Genomic DNA, 24,345 nt, shown 5'->3' on the forward strand with positions numbered 1-24,345 from the left:
TGGTTAGTTGAGACAGAAATGGCCTTCACGACTCTTGGAGTAGTTACCGAATGAAAAGTTGTACTAGTTACCTACATGCTTGTGGAAGAGGCAAGTCACTGGTGGAAGGTCAAACAGGCCACCCTGCCTGTTCCAGTCACTTGGGAACAGTTCCTGATAGCCTTCAATACAAAGTACCTCTTAAAGCATCTCCAGCATTTGAAGAAAATAGAGTTTGCACACCTAATCTAGAGTGATATGACTGTGTTGAAGTATGCTCGAAATTTCCTAGAGTTAGGCCAGTATTCCCCTAAGAGCATGATGGATGAAGGCAAGAAGATAAAGAAGTTCGAGTGGGGCCTCCGTCCTGAGATTAGACAGCAGTTGTATGCATTTGAACTCAGCACCTACTCAGCCGTTTTGGCTAAGGCACAGTTAGTAGAGAGAAACCTTCACATCTTTCCTCCAACAATGTGGAATTCTAGACCCCGGTTTCACACTGCAGATCAACACCTACTACACAAGTTCAGCAAAACAAGAGGCTTAGGATGGTGACTCAGGCTCCAATAAGAGGACGTGGAAGAACTTGTCAACATTGTTGCAAAGATCATGGGGACCAACCTGCTATTGTCTTAATAATGTCTGCTGCATATGTAGGAATGTCCAACACTACGCGAGAGAGTGCCCGCAGAATCAAAATTAGACTAGACCTCCTATCTAGAGTGGAGCTTATAACCTCACTCAGCAGGACACTGAAGCTAACTCGGATGTAATACAGGGTACATACACCATCAGCAATCACCTTACACATATTTTGATTGATACTGATATTTTATATTCGTTTGTCTCACACATTTTTACACAAAACTTAAATGTATTACCTAAAAGACTTAATTCTGTATTGTTTGTATCTACTCTTGGAAGTAGGACACTACTAGAGGAGGTTATATACAAAGCTTGTAATATACACATAACATATAGAAAATTGAGTGTGGACCTGATAGAGATTGACATAGGGGACTTTGATGTAATCCTAGTAATGAATTGGTTAGTGATATACTACACCACCGTAGATTGTTTTTACAAGAAACTTGTATTCAACCCTCCTAAAAAAGATCCATTTACAATTTAATAAAAATTTTAAATGTTATTACCTCATGAAAATTTCCTTATTATATTGTACTTTAACTCATTTGTCTTCTCTATATTAGGCAAACTTAAGAAAGAAGTTTACGTTCAAGAGATTCTGTAGTCCGAGACTTCCTGAATGTATTTTTTGATGAACTACTTGGACTGTCAATGGATAGAAAAGTTGAGTTCATCATAGATCTTTAACCAAGTACCCATCCTATCTCGATTGTCCCTTACCGCATGAGCTGTGTTGAGATGAAAGAACTGAGAAAACAGATTAATAAATTATAAGATAGTGGGTTCATCCGACATAGTGTGTCTCCTTGAGGTGCTGGAGTCATATTTATAAGGAAAGAGGATAAGACGTTAAGATTATGTATTGACTACAGGGGATTAAACATGATCACGATCAAGAACAAGTACCCAATCCCAAAAATTTATGACTTTTTTGACCAGTTACAGGGTGCCTAAGTCTTCTTCAAAATAGAATTACATTCAAGTTATCATCAAGTAAAGATCAGGTTAGAGGACATTACTAAAACAACCTTCAAAACCAGGTACAAACATTATGAGCTGCTGGTCATATTATTTGTACTAACCAATGCACTAGCTATTTTTATGGACTTGATGAACATGATTTTCATATAATTCCTAGATCAGTTCGTCATTGTATTTATCGATGATATCTTGATTTATTCAAAAAGCAGAGAGAAACATACTCACCACCTGACTCAGGTTTTACAAGTTCTCAAGGAGAAGAAACTATATGCAAAATTGAGTAAGTGTGGGTTCTGGCTCGAGTAAACTACATTTTTAGAGCACATCATATCAAGGGATAAAGTATCAGTAAATTCTAAAAAACTTAAGAAAATACTTGGTTGGGAGAAATTGACATCAGTTAAGGAGATTCGTAACTTTTTGAGAATGACAGGTTATTATCGCAGATTTGTGAAATGATTTTCTAGCCTAGCCGCTCCTTTGGCCTGGTTGACAAAGAAGAACATTAAGTTTGAATTGAATGAGGATTGTGAAATGAGCTTTACGAAGCTTAAAAAGCGATTGACTATTGCAAATATGTTGGCTTTATCGAGTAGGACGGGTGGATATACAGTGCATAGTGATGCCTCCTACTTGGGGTTGGGTTATGTTTTGATGCAGCATGGCAAGGTCATAATCTATGTTTTCTGGCAGTTGAAGAGTCATAAGAAAAATTATCTCATCCACGATTTAAAACTTGTCGTCATCATTCATTCACACCTTGAAGACCAGGCGCCATTACCTGTATGGGAAGACTTTTGAGATTTATACTGACCATAAGAGTTTGAAGCACATATTAACTCAAAAAGACCTCAACATGCGTCAGATGCATTGGATAGAACTTCTCAAGGACTACGATTGTAATATTTTGTATACCCAAGTAAGGACAATGTGCTAGCTGACACGCTCAACAAAAAAAATGCAGGTATGTTAGTTCACCTAATGGTTTCTGAATACAAGGTAATAGGGCTCGCACAACAAATACGACTTTAGGATTTGAAGAAAGTTGCGTGTTTGGTCCAACTGACTGTCCAACCCAAATTGATCCAGAGAATAAAAGAAGTCCAATCAACCGATTTCACCATAGAAACTCTCAAGAGGGGTGCAGAATATGGAGCAAATCTAAAATTTCGAGTCTCTGCCGATGGGTTGCTCAGGTTTTAGGACATGATGTGTGTTTCAGATGATAGTGAACTAAAAATGGACATCATGACAAAGGCTAACAGCTGAGAATTCGCTATACATCCTGAAAGTACTAAAATATATTAAAGTATGTGACCCCAGTTTCGGTAGAGAACGTTGAAGAGAGAGATAGCAAACTTTATCTTCAAGTGTCTAGTATGTCAATAGGTGAAGGCAGAGCACCAATGCGCATGCGGGGTATTTCAACCATTACCGATCCCGAAGTGAAAGTGAGAATATATTACAATGGATTTTGTGAATAGGTTGTTTAAGCCCCGTTCAGGACATGATGCTATCTGGGTAATTATCGACCGGCTCACCAAGTCCTCCCACTTCTTGGCTATCAAGATGATCGACCCCTTGTGTAAGTTAGCAAGAATATATATCTGGAAGATAGTCAAGTTAAATGAAGTTCCAGTGACAGTAGTATCCGACAGAGACCTCAGGTTCACCTCTCGGTTTTAGTTTAGTTTTCAGCAAGTTATGGGAGCAAAACTATCCTTCAGTACTGCATTCTACCCTCAAATCGATGGACAATAAGAGAGGATGATCCACACATTAGAAGATATATTCAAAGCTTGTGTTCTAGACTTTGGAGGCCATTGGAACGATCACCTACCTTTGATAGAGTTCGCCTACAATAACAGCTACCAAACAAGTATCGGCATGGCCCTGTACAAGGCATTATATGGCCACCCCTGCAGGTCACCAATCTGTTAGAAAAAGGTGTGTGATCGAAAGGTGTTCGGCTCAGATCTTGTAGAGGAGACTATAACCAAGATAGTTAAAATCAAGAAGAACATTCAGACAGCTCAAAGTAGGTAGAAGAGTTATGCAGACACCTGGAGGAAGGATTTGGAATTTGAAAAAGGTGATCGAGTGTTTCTTAAGGTCACCCCTTTCAAAAAAATTAGTAGATTTGGCAAGAGGAAAAAATTAAATCATTGGTTCATCAGGCCATTTGAGATCTCAGACAGGATTAGTAGGACTGCCTACAAACTAACACTACCTACAAAGCTATCTAGAGTTCATAATATGTTTAACATATTCATGCTACGTAAGTACAACCCGAACCTCTCACACATCCTGTTCCACGAGCCCTTTTCACTCTAGAAAGATCTATCCTATGAGGAGATACTAGTAGGCATTATAGACCGGAAGAGTAGAGTACTCTACAATTGAGAAATTCCCTTCGTCAAGGTCCTATAGCATAATCATATGCAGGAAGAGGCCACTTAAAAACTGAAATCAAACTTCAGGGCCCAGTATCCCTAGCTGTTCGATTGAGTGAGAGAGTGACCAATTTAAGGGATTAAATTTTCTTAAGGGAGGAAGAGTTGTGATACTCGGGCTCGAAAAGTGTCCCAGGATAAAATTTTCTTATTAAATTATTTAATTAAAATAATTATTCAAGTTATTATATTTTTATTTTATTAAATTTTTGAGAAAAAATAGATTGGGGACGAGATTAAAAATAATTTTGAAAAAAATGGGTGAAAATTTGAGTTTAGGGGGTGCTTTTGAAAGAAAAATTAGAAACAGGGGGTCAAAGTACAAAAAAAATTCGAACGCGTGGGACGGCCTAGTCAGCAGCCCCGACGAATCGGAACATACCACGTGTCAAGACACGCTAACGTCGACACCACATGAGAGGCCATGTGAGCGATCCGCATGCCTAGCGATCCGACGACCCAGGTTCGATTCCACGCACGTGAACAACTCAAATTCATTCCTTCGTTAAGCACGATCAGACGGACGAGATCAATCGCGATGAACAATTCATATTCATTTCTTACTTAGGCACGATCGGACGGACGAGATCAATCGCAGTGAACGGCCTAGATCGACATAGAATGGGTATAAATACTTCGCGTTATAAGCAAACCCAAACCTTAGCCGCTAGCCCCTGCCGGAGAAGAAGAACCAGGCACCGAATGAGAAGGTCGACTGCCAACCATCGCCACATCTTACCCACCCAAGTCGCCCAAAAAATGTAAAATTTTCCCTACCTGCTCGAAATTAAATTTTGAGCATCCCTGTGGCCAAATTGGAGCAAGAGGGATAGCGGGTGAGTTGAAAACTGTAGGCAAAACCCAGCGAAGCTGCCACAGTCAAAACTCAAAAATTCCTCCGATGAGTCCCTTCTTGCTTCTTGTTTCACGAAATTTTTTTATCATTGTGTTCAGCGTCCTTTTTCGTGCAGGTTAGTCGAGGAAAGAACCCCAGCTGCAAATGAGGACAGGTGGAGTCGCCGTACCTAAAGATCCCCCCCTCCCCGCCAATAAGTTCAACTTTTTGTAATTTTTTAGCCAACAGAGGTCCCCTAACGTGTTTTTTCGTAGGGATACATGTAAAACTTGCCAAAACCGGCTAAGCTGAGGTGAACCGCCGTCGTGGGCAGCAGAGTATGGTGGCGCCGTCATACTGAAATCCCAAGATTGGTCGAAAAGAGTTTTGGATACCAATTTTGAATTTTTTGGTATTTTTAAGTATGTCATGAGTGTTTTGGATTCTACAAAAAAAATTCAAGAAATTCAGTACATGTTAGGAGGCATAGTAAACAACACAGCGTCTCGAAACACCAATTTGGATAAAGATTCCTCACTCTATTATCTGTTACGGTAAATTGAGGCTTAACGATATATAATTTCGTGTCTTTATGAAAAAATTAGAAAACTCTAAAAAATAATTACAGGTCACTAGTGAAGCCAAAATTGGTTAGTTCATTATTGTCCTGATTTCTTATTTATTTTTATATACTGCTCTACCTGCTTATTATTATATGGTGCATGTTCTTAATTTATAATTTCTATTGTTTTATCAATTTATCTAGTTTATTCGGTTTTCTGGTTACTCGATCTGTTGTTATGACAAACTATATCATCTGCATAAATATCGTCTAATTGATTTGTAAATATAATATGAGATATTGGTATACGTTTATTAGTTATTTTATGATGGGAATCTTTATGTGAAAGACTTACTGTGTACCTAGGGAAAGGATGGATGAGTTTGGTACATATTGAACCCTACCGTAAATGTTGCCTCAATCGAATGGTGCTGAAAAATTCCTGACCGAAAAGGTTTGAGAGATATAGTTTACCCTCATAACGGATAGGGTATCGGTGTGATGGAATTTTTTTACGCTCATTATCGGACGGGAAATGGAGACAACCGGTTAATTGCTAAAATTAGATATTAGGTTCACGAGTAGATGGACATCTCTATGGACCCCCAGAGATACCAGTAAGCAAGTAAGAAGGGAAAACTATCATCTCTTGTTCTCTTATGTGTGAAAATTAAAGGTGATATGGATATGGGTTCTCATAGATTATTTTTAAAAAAACTTGTTACGATAAGTATCAAACAAACATCTTTAAGTCAAATGTATTTAATTAAAACAATGGATCCATTAGTTATTTTTCTTATTTCTACCAATCTTCAGTTTTCTGTATCTATGATTAGTGTTATATTTTTTATGGGATAATGTAGCTCACCTTTTCATTAACTATTTCATATCAAGAAGACAAAAATCTAGATCCCGATAAATAAGAGAGTTGTGAGTAATTCACCACCTGGACTCCCTTGAAGTGCTAGTGAAGATTATCATAGGAAGTTTATTTATTCGCTCTTCTTTTATTTTTTTAATTACCGTTTGTCTTTTAGAAGAGACATTCCCATAGGCCTATTTGGTATTCTAAATTATTATATAAATTGTGTAAACCCTAACTTTGTTATTCGCTTCCATATTTAAATCATAAATTCATTTCTTTTAAAGTTTCGGGCCTTTACATTTGCCTTCAATGGGTCACAAATGTTGTTCATGAAGCCAGTAACTCGATGTCCCAGGCTATCTCTGATGAGGCTATCGATAAAGGCAAAATTATCACCTTAAGTTGAATCAACCCCCAAGAGAAGCCCTCCAACCCAGACAAGGATATCGATTAAGGACATATTGGAGATCTCTCATACTTCATCTATTATACAAGCTCCAAGATTTAAGTGCAGCTATGATGATTGCATGACTTGTTTAGGGGTTGTTCACCAGGTCAAACCATGGATGAGCTTGTTCCGTTTCCTCCAGAGCATCCAAGCAATGGTAGGAAATATAATGTGCTAATTGATGGTTCTATATGTGTTAATCTCAGTTTTCAGATTTCAAGTAATCCACTTATCAAAAGAAAAAAAACTTATTAGTAAATTGAGAATTAAATAAATTAAGTCAAACTTATCAAGACAAAAGGCAATCATGCATAGTATGTAATGCAATCTCATAGACAGTGTTGTATCTAGCATATTGATCATTACTAATAATGTGTCACTGAAGTCTTTCGACATTTGTTAGTCATTTATCAGAGGTCAATAATCAAATAAAATATCTAATTCTTTCTAGTGCAGGGAGTGTCCAAAACCTCCTCAATTTCTTATTAAGGTTGTGGAGGTTGGGATTAATAAGGTACTCATAACCAAACTTATCATCCCTTGTATGTTTCCATCTAACTTTATCCACATTTTTTCTATTTACTCCAACATCAATACGTGAGAACTATAGTTTAGCAAGCAACAAGTCATCAAACTCAGTCAATTTCAAGTACAATTAGGGTTAAGGAAATAGGCAACTTTCATATTGACTCGATGGTCATATACTATAATTTACCTGCCAAGTTTTAATATTTTCACCATTGTCAAATATCCATCGAAGTTCCCTCTTTAAGATTTAGAAGTGCTTAAAAGGTTTCTCCAAGTGAGGGAATCAACACAAGCTCGTTGGTTAATATTTAAAATATTTTTATTGAAAAATACTTTGCCTTGGGTGCATAGGTCCAAAGGCTTGCTTGTCTAACTCTTGAAAGATCCTCCAACAAGCTTCACAAGGATAACTGCATGTTGATTTCTTATGTCCTAAAAACCAAGACCCTTTTGATCTTAGATTGACAAAGCTTATCTCAAAGAATTGGAGGAATCTTCCTCCTATGTATAAAAAAAAACCTTGTTATTTAGTGTACAAATGTCAGCTCCACATCCATACAACCCACAAGGAAAACAAGTAAGATGTAATGCTTCATATTCCACTCTATAGGAATAATTACTAATTTTGAATTTTATCGCGAGTAATTCTAAAAATATCAAGTTCTATACATATCTATGCAAATCTTCCATGGGAGATCAAAGTGGTGGTAGCTCTTTCAAATCTTGGTCCCAATTTGGTCTCTAAAAAGTTTAAACGTCAATATTTAAAATTGAGACTGGAGAATTAGAACCAGATTACTTTTTCAAAAAAATTTGAGTTGAAATATTTAATATATAACAGGTGAATATTAATACTTACAATCAATATTATTTTAAATCTATTGTAATATTTAAAAATAAATTGTGAAAAAATTAATATTCACAATCGATACTACATATATGAGCTGGAAGTTACTACAACATTTAGAAGCAGGTGAAGACAAATTTAGCATTGGTTTCTAGAATTATATTTTTAAGATTATTATGTTGAAATCTAAAGTTTAATTGGGATACTAAAAAATTAACTAACAGTTTAATCAAAATCCATTAATTACAATTTAAAAAGTTTACATGGTCACTATGAGTTTATATAATTAAATATATTACGTTGTATTTTTAAAAAATTAAATTAAAATTTATGGTATGAATTTGGGTAAAGTGATTGATGTAAAATATTGTCTTTTAGTTCTTAAATTTTTATGACTCAGCCGCAAAAAGATCCCAAAAAAAATAAATAAAAAAAAAATAGAAACAACACCACATTAAATTCTAAAGTGAAAATTTTTCAACACCTAAAAACTAAACTAACCCAAGACTTACGTACATAATTGACCACAAATACAACCCTAAATTTATTTTTAAAAAATATTCTAAGAGATAAGATGGTTAGCAGCTGAAATTTCTTTAACTTGTTAAATATTATAATCAAATTTAAATAATAATTTTTTATTACGATTGAATTTAAGCGAACAAAAAATAATAATTTTTTAAAATTACAAAATTAACGTATTCGTTGGGTTCAAGTTGAAAAAACTCGATCTAACCCATTTGATTCTGGAATTTTTGGAAGCAAAATAACATTAAAAAAGTAAAAAAAAATTGAAACTAAAAGGTAACATATATTTTTATATCACTATTCTATATTGCTATTCTATAAAACTGAAAAAAAAAATCAATTAAGGTAAATTAACATGTAAATAAATATTTAAAATTAATAAGAATAATAGTAAAACATAAAAAGAAATACAAATTATTAAGATAAATTTAATTTTTATTAGTTGTTTAAAAGTAGAATCATAAATGATATATTTAATCAGTTCCAATACACGAAATATTGGTATGAAAATATCTTATGAGGGAAACAGAAATTAAAAAAATAATAATAATAAATTGAAATTAGTAAACTGTATCATGTGGACAACATATGTATTTTTCGACATATATATATATTAAGATATGTTAATTCATATGCTATGTCTGGCAACTAAAGACAAAAATAAAAACAAAAATTTATATGAATTAGATATTTTTGTGAAAAATTTACAACATACACAGTGATGATTTTGTCTTCAACTGTATGAATTCTTATGCATTAAAATTGTCAATTTGCCATAAACAATTCTTTAGAAGTTTTATGTTATTATTATTATTAAAGATATGTAGGAGAAAATTCAAGCAAATATTATATGAAATATATTTATACGATATGAATTAAGAGGAGATTATAACTGAAAGAGAATGTATATATTATAAAGTGTGTTTACTTTTTTTATATAAAAAATAAAAAAAGATATTGATATACAAGTTTAGCTAATTTTTCTTGATAATCTCAACGTCAGGACGTTGCATACATATGCATGAATGCTTACGTACCCGTACATTTGTATATTAAACATTATTAGTAATTTATTATGTAATGATTCGCTTTTTCTTACGAGAAATAAACGCTATTTCACACACATAATTTAATAAATTTACGTAACAATAAACAAAAACTCAATATTCAATCATTTTTTATACGAAATTACAAGTCATGAGACTTATAAATTATTTTACATTGTATCACTATAATATAATTAAGTTGACTTTATAAGATAAAACTCTTAAAATCACCAAATGTTCTTTAAAATCTTTCTTGGACCTTGAACTTACTCTTGATCTGAACTAATCTGCATTGGAGGGGGGGTGTGAATTAGGGTGAGTTTCATGGACTTTGTAAGGAAAATGGGCAGTGCCCATAACAAAAACATGCACACACTCAATCACCAAATCTTCTAAATTAATTTATTCAGTAAATATTCAAAATTTCTTATTTCAGTATTATAACTAACGATATCAACAGTTTCATAAATAGTACAATTCAATATTCAGTATTATAATTTAAGCAATAAGCAGTTCAGTATTTTAGTATCGTAAACTTCACTCGTGATTTTCTATTCATTCATATCAGTTTATGATTTATTAAAAATAATTTTACTGCGCAATGTCGTTTCCACGATCATCAACGAGGGTAGTAAAGATCCTTTCTACTACGTAAATACGTTACAATTTAGTTTACAGTTCTTATCGTTTCGTTATGTCTGGCTGAAACCATATCCACGGGTAGGGTTCACTACAGTCACACACCAAAATGCTACACACACACTTACCATTCGATGATACCGCTTAAATGAATTTTCTCGTCTTTTAAAATTTTTTATGTTATTCTTTTACTAATCAAGTTCATCACTAGATGACTTACTTAGACATGCACCTATTTATAGATCATATTTATTATATCTCAACATGCCTACACAATAAGCACAATGAATATACTTTATACGCGCATTTATCGACTTAAATAAATATATATAAACACGCAACACATACAACATGAATATACTTGTATATTTACACAAGACATACATGTATTCTATAAGTAGTTACATACAAGTTGTTCACTCATATATACACACACGTTACACAACCTACAATTATATATATATATATACACGTCACACACACTTATAACTTGATAACTAGCATGCATAAAATCTGCATATACCTAAAGTAATAATAAATACCTAATTATACGTCATACATAAATCTTATAGGTTTCCAATTATATGCAATTACATATATGAGAATATGATGAGTTCGCATAACTCGTGGTAGAAAACTTCAACAGTTTGTAAAGTCTATAAATAATTTATTTTAACAGAAAATGAGTTTTCATAAAAACATGGGGGCCTCTAAATGACACTAACTCAATCTCTTACCTATAGTCGAATCGAAATGTGTCAAAATCCTCATTGTCTCGGGTCTACGCTCTCCTTTAAATCCAGTATTGTTAAGATAATTCTCTCGTTTACAAATAAAAAATATGTGGGTTAATGACGGACATTTGTAGAAATAATTAGAATACAAAAAGCAGATCGAGTTTTACCATAGCGTGATTCTGGTCACCAGAATTGCCACACGCCACGTATGCGTGTCCTTAATTTGTTACACGTCGCTGCCGAAGCATTGTTGTCGGACCACCGTCAGCCACCGCACACCGCTGTAAACCACCACGAATCGACCGGAATTCACCATAAAATATTTCGCGCACTCAGATCCAGTGCGTATATGGTGAAATCGCACCAAAAGAAGCTAGGGACAGGCAACCAACTATCGCAGATCTATTTTTTCTCTGGATGCACGTTGTCACACTCTAGTTTTCGATCACGCAGATCATTGGTCGCTTAGACTTCTTAGCTCATCACGAGGAAAATCGCGCACCGTAACAAACTGCCTTGCGCAAGTCGATGGTAGCCGTGACTCCCTCTCACATGTCTCTTTCTCTCTCTTTGCACAACCCTCTTTCTCTCTCTGCGTTCCCTCTCTTTTCTAATTTCTTCCATTTTTCCTTTAATAGGCAGGAGGATAGAGAGCCCTGCACACCTCTTCTTCCTTCTTCTTTGGCATACAGGTCCTGACTTCTTCTTCGTCTTCTTCGATGGCCAGAGGCGTGCACGCCTCTAGTTGCCCTAATTTTTTTTTCTTTTTATGTTGGTAAAACGATGTCATTTTCACCTCCTATTTTTTCTTTCTTCATATAAAAACGACGTTGCTTTTTGAGTTTCCCACAACAACGTTGTTTTTGCTTTTCCTGCTTCTAAAAAACATATGGGTTGGATTTATTTCTCTCGAGCTGATTTGTTACATATTAAATAAATTGTTTAGCCTTCTTTTGATCTTGTTTTCCATAAAATCCAAAAATGTCTTATTTATGTTTCTTGACCACGCTATTTTCATTTCTATATACATTCACATATATATATATATATATTTCATTTCTACTTCAAAAAATTATTACAAACAAAACCCGAAAAATATTAAATTTTGAACACTTAAAACTATATTTGAAATAAATTTATAAATATTATGCAATTTACTTACAAACTCATAATTAGTTTAAGTAGCAAAATTTGGAAATGACATCATGATAATAAATGAAATTAACTTCATAAAATTTTGTATAATTTTCTATTATTTTAGACAATACTTTTATAAATTTTCTAAGTAAACTAGTTAGTGTAAATTTTTAAACAAATTTTGTAATAATTTTAAATTTATTTCACTGTATAATTTGAAAATTATGTAAGAGCTTCATCAATGATTTAATTTCAAATTAAACTATTAGTACAGTTATTTAATAGTTAAAATTTTTATATTTAATTTAGATATTACGATTTTAAAATTTGTTAATGATATAAAATTTATTAATTTATAAATATATTATATATTAGTAACAATTAATTTATAATATTTTATTTAGTTAAATTAATAATTTAATTTATTATTATACTTATAAAATTGTGATAATCAAATCATATTTTACATCAGTGACCGGCGTTAATCAAACAATTTATGATGCTAATGGAACCATTTATAATTTGAGGTTCATAATATTTTGGACAAAATTAATTTATAATAAGTTATTTAATTAGAAAAAAAAAAACAAAACAAAGTAAAGCAATGAGAAGGATGTGGATCAAATTTCAAATGGTAAGTTTAGGAAAGCCTCTCCACCTTCAGCACCTGGACATAAATGTCATTTTCAAAATATCGTATGATGACCCTCGAGAGAAGAGAGAGGACGGAACAATAATCAATCAACGGATAGAAAAGCACCACGTGGCATCCCATCTGTCTGACGCTGTGCTCACGAGCGAATGTCGGATCAGCCAGTTAGCTAAATTAGATCCTCGCTGGTGACGTTAACACCGCCTCCAACTGGTAGCTTTATTATCTTTTTACGTTACAGTTGTTCTCGTCATTATTTAACTGCCCCTGTGAGAGACCGTAACACGTTTTACTATTTAATTAATTTAATAAATCATAAAATATTTTATAATTAAATAGCTATAAAAATTCGGGTAGTTTTTAGAAAATAACAACACAGTCTCGTTACTTTATCCTTATAAATTATTCAAAGAAATTATAACATTTTTATACATTATGATATATATATATTTGCAGTTATTTCCGATGGTATTAAAATTTTGATTTAAATCGAACTAAATCAAAGCGTTTTGATTTAAATCAAATATAAAATAATAATAATAATAATTTTTAGTTATAATTTTATCTTTAATTAAAAAATTTTTAAAAAAATAATTTAATTCAATGTGCATTGGTTTATATCAAAACATTATCGATCCAAAATAAAATTAAAATAATATGATATTTGAACGATTTTTTAATCTTATCTTGATCATCAACTTAATTCCACTTGATTTAATCAAGTTTTAAGCCAATAAATACCGTAATTATTTTTTTTATTATACTGAAGTTATTGTCATGGTGGTACGTCAAGAAATTCCTATTTAACAATCTTCTTCATAATCATATAATGTTAAAGTATAACAATCTGAGTTTATTCGTAATCATACAATAATTTATATATTTCTAGAATTTTAATTTTAAATATTTAAAAAGTCTAAAATTAAATAAATTAAAAATTAAAAAGCACCAAGGTACATAAAATTAACTTTGGCATAAAATTTGTATATAAGATTAAATTATAGGGTGTCTACTAAAAAAAATATAAAGTTATTTTACTTTTAAAAGATTAATAGTAATAGCATTAATATCATTGGGATTGTACAGAAAAAACATTTAATGGGCTATAAACAAATTATCTATATATATATATATCTTATCTTAATAAAAAAAATAAGAAATCATTATTGTTTTTAGTAAAAAAAAAATAGTAATATTACACTATTCTAGTCGAGGATTTTTATTTTATAACTAAAATTATAAAAATTTTATTAAACACAAATTAAGGCAAGTGTTCAAATTGACCCTATGATATTAATGAGATTGTTTATTTAGTGGTTGCATACAACACATGGTTATATTAATTAACCCATAAAAGCTATAGATATATATTCTTTTTCAAGGCACGTAGTATATATGGACCCTATGATATAAATTCCTCTAGCTCATGGGCATAAAAAGTTACAAACTTTTAATTTAATTTTTTAATAAATGATCCATACAGCTCCCACCACCATTTGGAACAGTTTCTTTAAATTTTGCTGAAATGAAAACTAATAGGATAGGATCTTTGTAGATGCATATAATTATTTTACTTTTTAAAATGCCCATTGAATGTGTTGTATTCACTTTTTTAATGAAATGAAACCATAGCATAGAAGATACTTTTTTCACTATAAATTTACATATAAAATAAAATAGCATGTATTTATATATATATATATATAGAGAGAGAGAGAGAGAGAGAGAGAAGAAAAAACAGTAGAATTGATTTTTCATAAACTTTGATATTTGAATGCTATATATTAGTGAATAGAAAAAGTTATTGGAATTTGAAATAATCTACTTTTGGCTTATGTTTATATCTATGACTTAAAAGGAGGACAAGGTAATTAAATAGTGCATAATATAATATTTATATTTTATATTATTTAATTAAAAATAGTAATATAGAGTAAAAGACTCCAATATAATTTTCTAAAATCATATTAATAATGATGGGTACTAATAGAAAAATATTATGACAACATAAATGAGGGACGGCAATGGTAAATATTGTTGTGGTAATGATAGTTATAATAATAATAACAATATACGTAACAACAGTGGATATGACAAACGTTAAATGATAATGGAAACATTGATAATATTAATTATAAAAGTACTGGTGTTAGCAATAATAAAATGATAGAGGCGGAAGGATAATAGTAAGGGTGGTGGTGATGGAGAACAAGGATTATAGTGGTCACGATAAAGTTGAAAGTGAAGATAGTAATAATAACAACAACAATAATAACGATAACAATTAAGCAATAAGGGAAACTATGGTTAAAGTAATAGTAGTTATAGTGATGATGGTGGTAGCAATGTTGATGATAATAGTTACAATAGTAGATATAATAGAGATAATAATGACTTATAACAATACTAGTGAATATAGTAGAGATGATTATATAAATAATATGGATAACACAAATATAAAATAACAAATATACGATCCTTGATTCTTCTTATTAAGGTTTTCGTTTTAGTTTTTCTTTATGTAATGACCTATAAGAAACAATTAATGGTCAATCTAGCATAACCTTTTCTGCATGAACTCCTTATATTCGACCAAATGTTAGGTGATTGGCCAGTTGTGCTCATGTTAAGTAAGGCATAGGTATGTGATACCTGAGCTTATTCTAGGTATCAATAAATAAAGTTTATAAGTACAATTGCTGCTACTATTTTAGAGAGAGATTGCATTTTATAGTATTTTTATAAAGTAAGAAAGTTCGAGACAATAAAAATAGGCAACCAAATAATCGATGTAATTGAAATATAACAACAATGACATAAATAAAAACAGTAAGGATGGTCGTAATAGCGACAATGATAGTTATTCTCGTAAACATAAAAAAGTGTATAATTAATATGCATTTATATTATAATTATTAAAAATAATTACATAATAATCATTAAAAATTTTAACAGTAAAAATAAAAATTTATAAGTTAGTAATGTCAAGATACTGATACAATTTTTCGAATATTTACTTTAAGTATACTCTTCTATGTTGCGATATATTGTAACAAAATATTATGTTTGTTAGCAACAAAACGTATTACTTACTTTTTGTTTAACTGTTACTTTTAAATATTGTTTACTTATTCTTCTTATTCATTTCAATAAAAATAATAATATTTTTTTTCATAAGAGGAAACTACATTATTATCATTAAACATACATGAGTTTAGAAGCAACTATGATCTTGATGTTTTGAAATGCAATAATACTAACAAAAAAAATTAGTAAAATAAATTATGGGTTTTGATGGGAGGTCTTCAACCCAAATAATAAGTTACAAGTAAACAAAGTTAAACATTATTATTATTCATTTTGACAAACACAACTCTCATCTTTTTATTTATTTATTTATTATTTTTTAAAAAATATTTATTATTATTATTCTAAAAATATTTCGATAGTATGATTGCATTTCAAAACAATAAGATCCAATTTTTTTTTTAAACTCATATACGTTTAATGAAGAAGGATCTAATCTATTGGGTTAATTATAAATTTAATTATGTTCTACTGAATTTTATTGTAATTCAATCTCAAAACTATATTTATTATAATTTAGTCTCATAATTTATAAAATTGTAAATAAAAAAAAGTCTTATAGTCAATAAATAGTTAAAAAAACTTTTAAAATTATGACGCAAAAAACTTTTAAAATTAAATAATAAAATGACAAATAGTTCATGAATCTAAATAATAATTTACCTTCTTTATTACTAAATATAAAGATAAGGTTTTGATAACTATAATTTCATTATTATTTTAAAAATTATTTGTAATTTTATTAACTTTATACTCTTAAACCATCCATAAATTTAAATTATAAAAAATCAAAAAGTGTATTATATCATTAAATATTTCACCTCTTAACTTCCCTTCCAAACAAATTACTGCCTCCCTCTCAAAACAGAATTCTGGTGAAACAGAATCTATAACGGCATCTTCCCATTTATCCAATCAAATTGTGCCACGTTATGGTTATAGTTGGGGTTTACAGTTACTTTCGTTAAAAAATAAGTTACTGGCGTTTGATTGGTCGCAGCGGTAATTTTTTCTCTTTGTCTTCTTCCCTCTTCAACTTTTCTTTCAAATTATTTTATAAATATATTTTTTATTTTTAAATATCACAAAAAAATGAAAGTTTCTTTTTGTGTTTTTGAGGCGCATATGGAGAAGAATCGCGAGAGGAAAAATTCTCAGCTTAATCTTAGAGTCTGATCCCAACCTCAAAAAGGCTGCTTTCAACTTTAGTCGCTTGATTCGTTTTCTCTGACGATCACCGTCGTCGATTCCGCCCAGCTTAGCTTCTTCTTATTCTTCTTCTTCTTCAACGATAATAATAACTACCAACCCATAAGAACTTGATTTAGTAATCTTCTTCTTCTTCTTGTTCTTTGTATCCGCTCGCTGTTTCCTCGATGCCCTCTCGCTCTCCGGTTTCTCGATCTAGCCGGAATCCCTTTTTCTTAGTCTCCAAATCCCGCCCGATTCACGCGCTGTCACTTCCGAGATCCGGCCGGAGTTTTGGCCCCTTGTCGCGCGTTTGACTTTGGGTGGAAGGAGAAGAAACGGAACCGAACCGTTTCAGTGTATTTTTGGGATCGGCTACATCTTTCACCCTCTGTTTCTCTTTTTCTTTCTTTCTATCTTTCTTTCTTTCTCGTCGTGTATGTCTTTCTTTTAGTTTTTGGGTTTTGGTATATGTGTGAAGTGTAACCAAAGCTTCTCTGCTGTCTGCTCTGTTCGGGTCTGCGTCTTTGCTCTTTAATGTCTTTTGTATTGAAAGAGAAAAACCATCTCCATTTCCTGGGTCTTCAGCTGATTCTTTGAAGAGTTTGATTTCCTTACCGTATCAAAGAACTTTGATCTGTAGTCCTTTGTTTTTCCTAGAAAAATAATTAAAAAAAAGACAATCCAAGTACCTTCTCTTTTCCTTGGCCTGGGATGTTAAGAGTGAAGTCTTAGCTATTGGTCTTATTTTTTCTTATTGGGTTTTTGTTTGGTTAGATTTTTTTGGGGTTCAGGTTTTTCATTCTTGAGAGTTGGGTTTGCTGATAGAGTTTGCCGATGATACAAAAAGAGTAAAAAATAAAAAATCAAGAAAAGGGAAAAAGATTTGAATTCTTCTGGGTACATATATAGCTATGGAGGAGAACAATAGAAGACCGAAAATAATGAGTAACGTGACGATAGACGATGTTCTTGATTTAGTGATGCTCTACGTACACGACCCAAAAGATCGTGACACTGCATCGCTGGTTTGCCGGCGGTGGTACGAGGTGGACGCGGCGACTCGGGAGCACATAACCATGGCTCTCTGCTACACCTCCACGCCTGACCGGCTCAGGCGCCGGTTTAGCCACCTCAAGTCCCTTAAGCTCAAGGGTAAGCCAAGAGCCGCCATGTTCAACCTCATACCCGAAGACTGGGGCGGCTACGTCACTCCTTGGGTCAACGAGATCTCAGTCTCTTTTAAGCGGCTCAAGTCTCTCCATTTCCGGCGGATGATTGTGAGCGACTCGGATCTGAACGTGTTGGCTCGGGCCAGAGAGGACGAGCTGGAGGTCTTGAAGCTTGATAAGTGCTCTGGGTTCAGTACAGATGGCCTCCTGTCCGTCGCTCGTTCTTGCAGGTGCTTTTTTTTTTTTTTTTCTTTCTTTATCTCATTCTCTGTCATGTTTTGATATTTATTATTGTTGAGTTGATGTTGGGATTATGTAGGTGGTTACTGGTTTTTACTAATGTGGCCTTATATGTTGTGTTTCTATTGCTACGTGATTTTACTCATCCGGGTGCGTAAGGAATTTCGTTGGTACATATGTTTGTTCATCTTATTGATGTGTCTAGTGTTTGCAGTTCTTTTTCAGCTCTTTCTTCGTTGAAATACTTAAGATTTTTGCCCCAGCTCCTAAAATGGTTGGCATTTCATTTGTTTGAAGATATGGAACTGTAATTTCACTTTGAGTTGTTTGATTTTTGTTTGTGCCGTCATAATTGTGTTTGATGATCATTACCTTTTACTATTTGGGTATTGGAGTGACATTTATGGTTTACAATGAATACAGATGGATTATGGTTTCTATTTCAATCATTGTCAATTAATGGAAGGGAGAACCATGAATGGTAGTTTATGATAGCATCTTAATCATTCACATCTCTCTCTTATCTTGGCAGAAAAAAAGGGAAATGCCTGTATGGAACTGGTTTTTGAACTTTACTACCTCAGTCACAATAATGATTAACTAGAATTTCACAAGTGTTATTGATTATGTGAATTTTGGTTTCTTTCGAAAAGAATGATTGGTTCCTTGTTGGGGAAGCTGTAGAGTTATCTTAATAACTGTGGAGTAATGATGCCCTTTAATTGAAGGATTATGCTTAACCTCTTACGCAAAGCAATTTGCGTGCTTGTTTGGTAGGTTTGGGTCAATGATCAAATGACAATATGTTTTAGAGAATTCAACTTTCGAGGTCGTGCTTATTTCTTGCTAAGGAAAATCTGCCTTCTTTGCTTTCAGCTGGGAAGATGACTTTATATCTTAGATAAATTATGCTAGTTGTCTGTAACAATGTCTGACCAATATGAAACCCTGCCCATCCCAAGAGGAGAGTTGAGTCGTGGGTCTCGAGCGTAGACTTTCTGGCTTGCCACTCTAGAGCAGAGGGGATTGTGTGAGGCTGGAAACAGAACAATGAAAACCTCATGTTATTTAAAAAAAATGTCTTACAATGTGAACCATGAAACCAATGCTTGATAAATGGAGGAAAAGACATCTGATTATACAAATCATTGTCATATATCACTTGGAGGTTCTGGGAATATTCAACTCAGCTTTCTAGGGTATAAGGCATTGAAGAATATCTGACTTGAAAATAAAACAGGCATCAAATAAGATGAAGAGATTGAGTCAGTCTCTTAAAAGGGGATTTATTATGATAGCCATGCTTCTGTAGCTATTCTTCGTGCTAGATTAAGAGATTGTTTTTGATAACATAGCATCTGGTTCTTGATTATTGTGAAATGAAAGTGTATTAGAAGTGAATATACTGAAAAGGGATTCTAGAGAGTCAGAGGTTTTAGTTTGTCAAGATTTTATTTTATTGGAAATGGTATAATAACTAAAATTCTTATCAAAACATAAGAATTTTTGTAAGTGTCACCATCTTGAAAAAAGAAGGAAGATAGCATCTAAATACAAGATTGTTAATATTTTATGCTGAATAGTTTTTGTTTCCTCTTTCTTGAGATGGGTTTTGCTAGTCAATAGTTATTTTATCACAATGGACGAAAAGAGTTAAGAATTGTTCCGATAGCGATATCTTTCTCATTATTTATTCTCTCCCTTTAAATGATAATTGATCCATGCATATTATCTGAATGGCTGCTGTATCTTTTCTATTTTGTCTGGGCGGGTTTTATTTATCTTTTTTTTTTTGTCAAGTGACTGCATCACTTGGAGGTTTGAAGGAGAAAACTATACCAGTAAATACTTGCGAAATGCAATTTCTGAAGGTCCTGTTCTTTTCAGTTATGTTTGTTATTAACTAATGATGCATCTCAAAATATGGTATTCTTTGTTCATGGTTTACCTCAAAGAACATTATCTGTTCACGGGCAGTTGATGTGTCATGTTTGCAGATTTGGCATGTTATTTTTTCTTTTCCCTGGCAAACAATCTCAGGAGTCTTTGTTGCATCCACTTCTAATTAATTTTCCTTTTATGTCTTCTCAGGAAATTAAAAACTTTGTTTCTGGAAGAGACTTCAATTGTTGAGAACGATGGGGATTGGCTCCATGAAATTGCTTTGCATAACAAAGCTCTTGAGACTTTAAACTTTTACATGACAGATCTTATCAAAGTCAATGTCGAAGATCTTGAACTCATAGCCAGAAATTGCCGCTCCTTGGTTTCTTTGAAAATTAGTGATTGTGAAATCTTGGACCTTGTTGGTTTCTTTCGTGCTGCTGCTGCTTTAGAAGAATTTTGTGGCGGTTCCTTCAATATGCAACCTGAAAGATACTCAGCTGTAACCTTCCCCCCAAAAATATGCCGTTTGGGTCTAACATACATGTCAAAGAATGAAATGCCTATAGTATTTCCTTTTGCATCTAATCTTAAAAAGTTGGACCTCCTTTATGCATTGCTAGACACTGAGGATCATTGTCTTTTAATTCAGAGGTGCCCCAACTTAGAAGTTCTTGAGGTAACAGTCGTAAACCATTTCTTTCTTATTTTGTTAACTGTTGTGTGTTTTCCTTAATTGTTTTTAGCTTTGGACTCCTAGAGACATACATATGATGTTTTGTGGGATTTGTCATTGTATTTATCTTACAAAATATCTTTCTGATTGACATTTTGATCTGTATGTCTGAGTATGATAATTTACTTTGTTGACTACTTTCTCCTATTTGTTATAGTGCCTGGATATTGTGATTTAGTGAACTTTGGAAAAATATGATTGTCAAATTGCAGGAGAATGATACCCTTAAGATTCGGGTATGAGGAGAAAAGATAGGAAGTATAACATGCTTTATTCCATTGACTGTTTTTTGGATCGTCTGGAAGGAAAGGAATAGGAGGGTTTTTGAAGGGAAAGAAAATGATATGCTTAAGGTTCGGGATAGGTGGCTGCATTTGTTTAGTCATTAATTCTAGGACATGACTTATACAGTGTGGATATTTTGGGTACATAATTGACTACTTAACAAATTTGTGATACTTTTTGTATATGGGTTGCACCCCCTTGGTGCTTTGTTAAGAGATTAACACTTTTTTATTTCAAAAAAGAAAAAAAAATTGCAGGAGAATGATAAACTTAAATAGCACTATTTCTTTTTGTCTATAAAAGGTGTATGTGTCCTGTGAGCTTATGCTGCCCTGAGGCTATATCTTAATTTCTGTAAACCCATAATTCTTTGTACAAATGAGTTTCAGTTCGAGGATTTTAGGCACTGTAAGTGAGTTTATGAACAAAATTATATCTGTACTTTAAAAAAAAAAAATTAGGGCAAGAAAATTAAGGAGTAGGAGAACTATAAGGACATTTTTGGATCCCTTTTTGTGTGTTTCGAATCTGCTAAAAAAAAGGAAACTTTAACTCTGGTGTTAAATGTCTTTTCTATTGACAGACAAGGAATGTCATTGGAGATAGAGGACTAGAAGTTCTTGCTCGGAGCTGTAAGAAACTGAAGAGGCTTAGGATCGAGCGAGGTGCTGATGAGCAGGGCATGGAGGATGAAGAAGGTGTAGTTTCACAGAGAGGATTAATTGCTTTGGCCCAGGGCTGCTTAGAATTGGAATATGTTGCTGTTTACGTCTCTGATATCACTAATGCTTCTTTGGAATATATTGGTAATTACCTGAAAAACCTCTGTGATTTCCGTCTTGTCTTGCTTGACCGTGAAGAGAGGATAACAGATTTGCCACTTGATAATGGAGTCCGAGCTCTTTTGAGGGGGTGTGAAAAGCTTAGAAGATTTGCTCTGTATCTCCGACCAGGTGGTTTGACTGATGTAGGCCTTGGTTATATTGGTCGATACAGTGACAACGTCAGATGGATGCTTCTAGGTTATGTTGGTGAGTCTGATGAAGGGCTTTTGGAATTTTCAAGGGGATGCCCCAGCCTACAAAAGCTAGAAATGAGAGGCTGTTGCTTCAGTGAGCGTGCGTTGGCCGCTGCAGCATTGCAACTGGCTTCACTGAGGTATTTGTGGGTGCAAGGATATCGAGTAACATCGGCAGGAACTCGTGATCTTCTAGTAATGGCTCGCCCATTTTGGAATATCGAGCTAATTCCTTCCCGAAATGTGATTGTTGAGCAAGTCGGTGAACCTGTGATGGTTGAGCATCCAGCCCATATACTTGCATACTATTCTCTTGCTGGACAAAGAAGAGATTTCCCACCATCTGTCATTCCACTGGATACAGAATCCTTACTTACCTCGTAAAGCTGTATATAAAACTGTTTCCCACACATCTCCTCAGCTCCTGTTCATAGATTGATGTAACATCATGCGTTTGGTTAGAAGGGTTTTCAATTTTAGATTTCATTTCCAGACATTTGCCATGTAATAAGTTTGATTTCTCCACTTCTAAAAGCAATTGGGTTTCTGCTGGGTTACTGACTATTGGAACCCGTCTCTTGTCAACAGCAGTTAGCTTAAGTTTCAAGATTTTGACTTGCTATTGATGTCCTAAATCAGTTCTATCAGAATTTGTCCTTGTTCTTCTTTAGAATCTACAGATGCTTTGTGTTCATGAGTGCATATATTTGAAAGTAATTATTTTGACTCGACACAAAGTGGAAATCACTTGAGTGTAAACAAAGTTTGCATTTTGGACGACTAGAGCCTGCTAATATACGATTTGAACAAAACCACACCGAGCTCAATCCCTACAATGTTCAATAAAGCTGTATTTTAAGTATTTATATATTTCTTGAAATTTGAGTTTGATGGTAGTCCAGATTAAATCGAGTCACCTTTAAGGATAAATCAAGCCTGCTAATATACTACTTGGATAAAAGTGAGCTTTAAGTGCTGCAAAACATTCAATTAAATTAAACTTTACTCGTATTTTGACTTGGGTTGACTCATTTTCTTCTCTCCTAATTGCTTGCTTTATCGATGAGTCATTTCAGTGAGTAGTATGTCAAAAGCCCATCTCCTACTCACTGAGTCTCCAACTTGGCCCTGGCCTAATTGAATTTGTTCTGTGCTTGTAGTTAACTGTAGGGAAAGTGGCTACATCTGCTCACCAAGTTACTTATGTAGAAAATATAAGAAAATAAATTTCTTTCTTTTTTGTTTTGCCTAGTGGAGAGAATCTCATAATGGTTATAACTATTTCTGCAATTCCTTCTCCCCATAAAGTTGTTAAGAAGTTGTTATTCTGTTGCTTTATTTTCTATAAATTGTAGCACCACCAAGAATGAAATTAAGACAAGTAGAAGAAGATTTTCTATTCTTCAAACCTTCATGGTATCAGAGCAACTCTGATCTAGGAGAATCATCCCGATTGAGCCGCAGTAAAAAATGGCCTTGGGAGAACTGCCGTCTTCTCCACCCGAAATTTCATCGGGCTCTTACCATCCTTTTCTTACCAGTTATGGTCTTGTTGAACCATCCTCCTCACTGGGAATAAGCTGAATGGTAACAATTACTTTCAGTAGTTGTCGTCAATATTACTCTTCATCAGAGGCAAAGGTCGTAAAGAGTATCTCACTAGTGAACTCTTACCTCCATCAACGAATGATCCGAATGGTCGAATATGGAAGATTGACAACAGTATGGTAATGTCGTGGCTCGTAAGCTCGATGATGCCTGACATCGCAGAAAATTTCCTTCTCTACGAGACTGCGCAGGAAATTTAGGAGACAGCTCAGGAACTCTACTCCAGTAAGAAAAATACATAA

At 33.2% G+C, this 24,345-nt stretch overlaps 1 protein-coding gene across 1 annotated transcript; it reads left to right on the top strand.

Moving 5' to 3' along the window:
* The first annotated feature begins 17,933 nt into the window (after positions 1-17,933).
* On the top strand, positions 17,934-23,059 carry COI1 (RNI-like superfamily protein). The gene is made up of 3 exons (XM_022048276.2): positions 17,934-18,562; positions 20,664-21,135; positions 22,061-23,059. Exons 1-3 carry the CDS (start codon positions 18,075-18,077, stop codon positions 22,877-22,879), a joined length of 1,779 nt encoding a protein of 592 aa, XP_021903968.1. The 5' UTR covers positions 17,934-18,074; the 3' UTR covers positions 22,880-23,059.
* The last annotated feature ends 1,286 nt before the right edge of the window (positions 23,060-24,345 follow it).

Source organism: Carica papaya, chromosome 2, assembly GCF_054855325.1.
Source record: "Carica papaya isolate Zhongbai chromosome 2, ASM5485532v1, whole genome shotgun sequence".
Lineage (NCBI taxonomy): Eukaryota > Viridiplantae > Streptophyta > Magnoliopsida > Brassicales > Caricaceae > Carica > Carica papaya.

Bases quoted from the DNA above. Each gene is read 5' to 3' on its own strand.
- COI1 (XM_022048276.2), top strand. From the start codon at position 18,075: ATGGAGGAGAACAATAGAAGACCGAAAATAATGAGTAACGTGACGATA. The intron at 18,563-20,663 runs GTGCTTTTTTTT...ATGTCTTCTCAG, and splicing joins TCCGTCGCTCGTTCTTGCAG to GAAATTAAAAACTTTGTTTC. The intron at 21,136-22,060 runs GTAACAGTCGTA...TTCTATTGACAG, and splicing joins CCAACTTAGAAGTTCTTGAG to ACAAGGAATGTCATTGGAGA.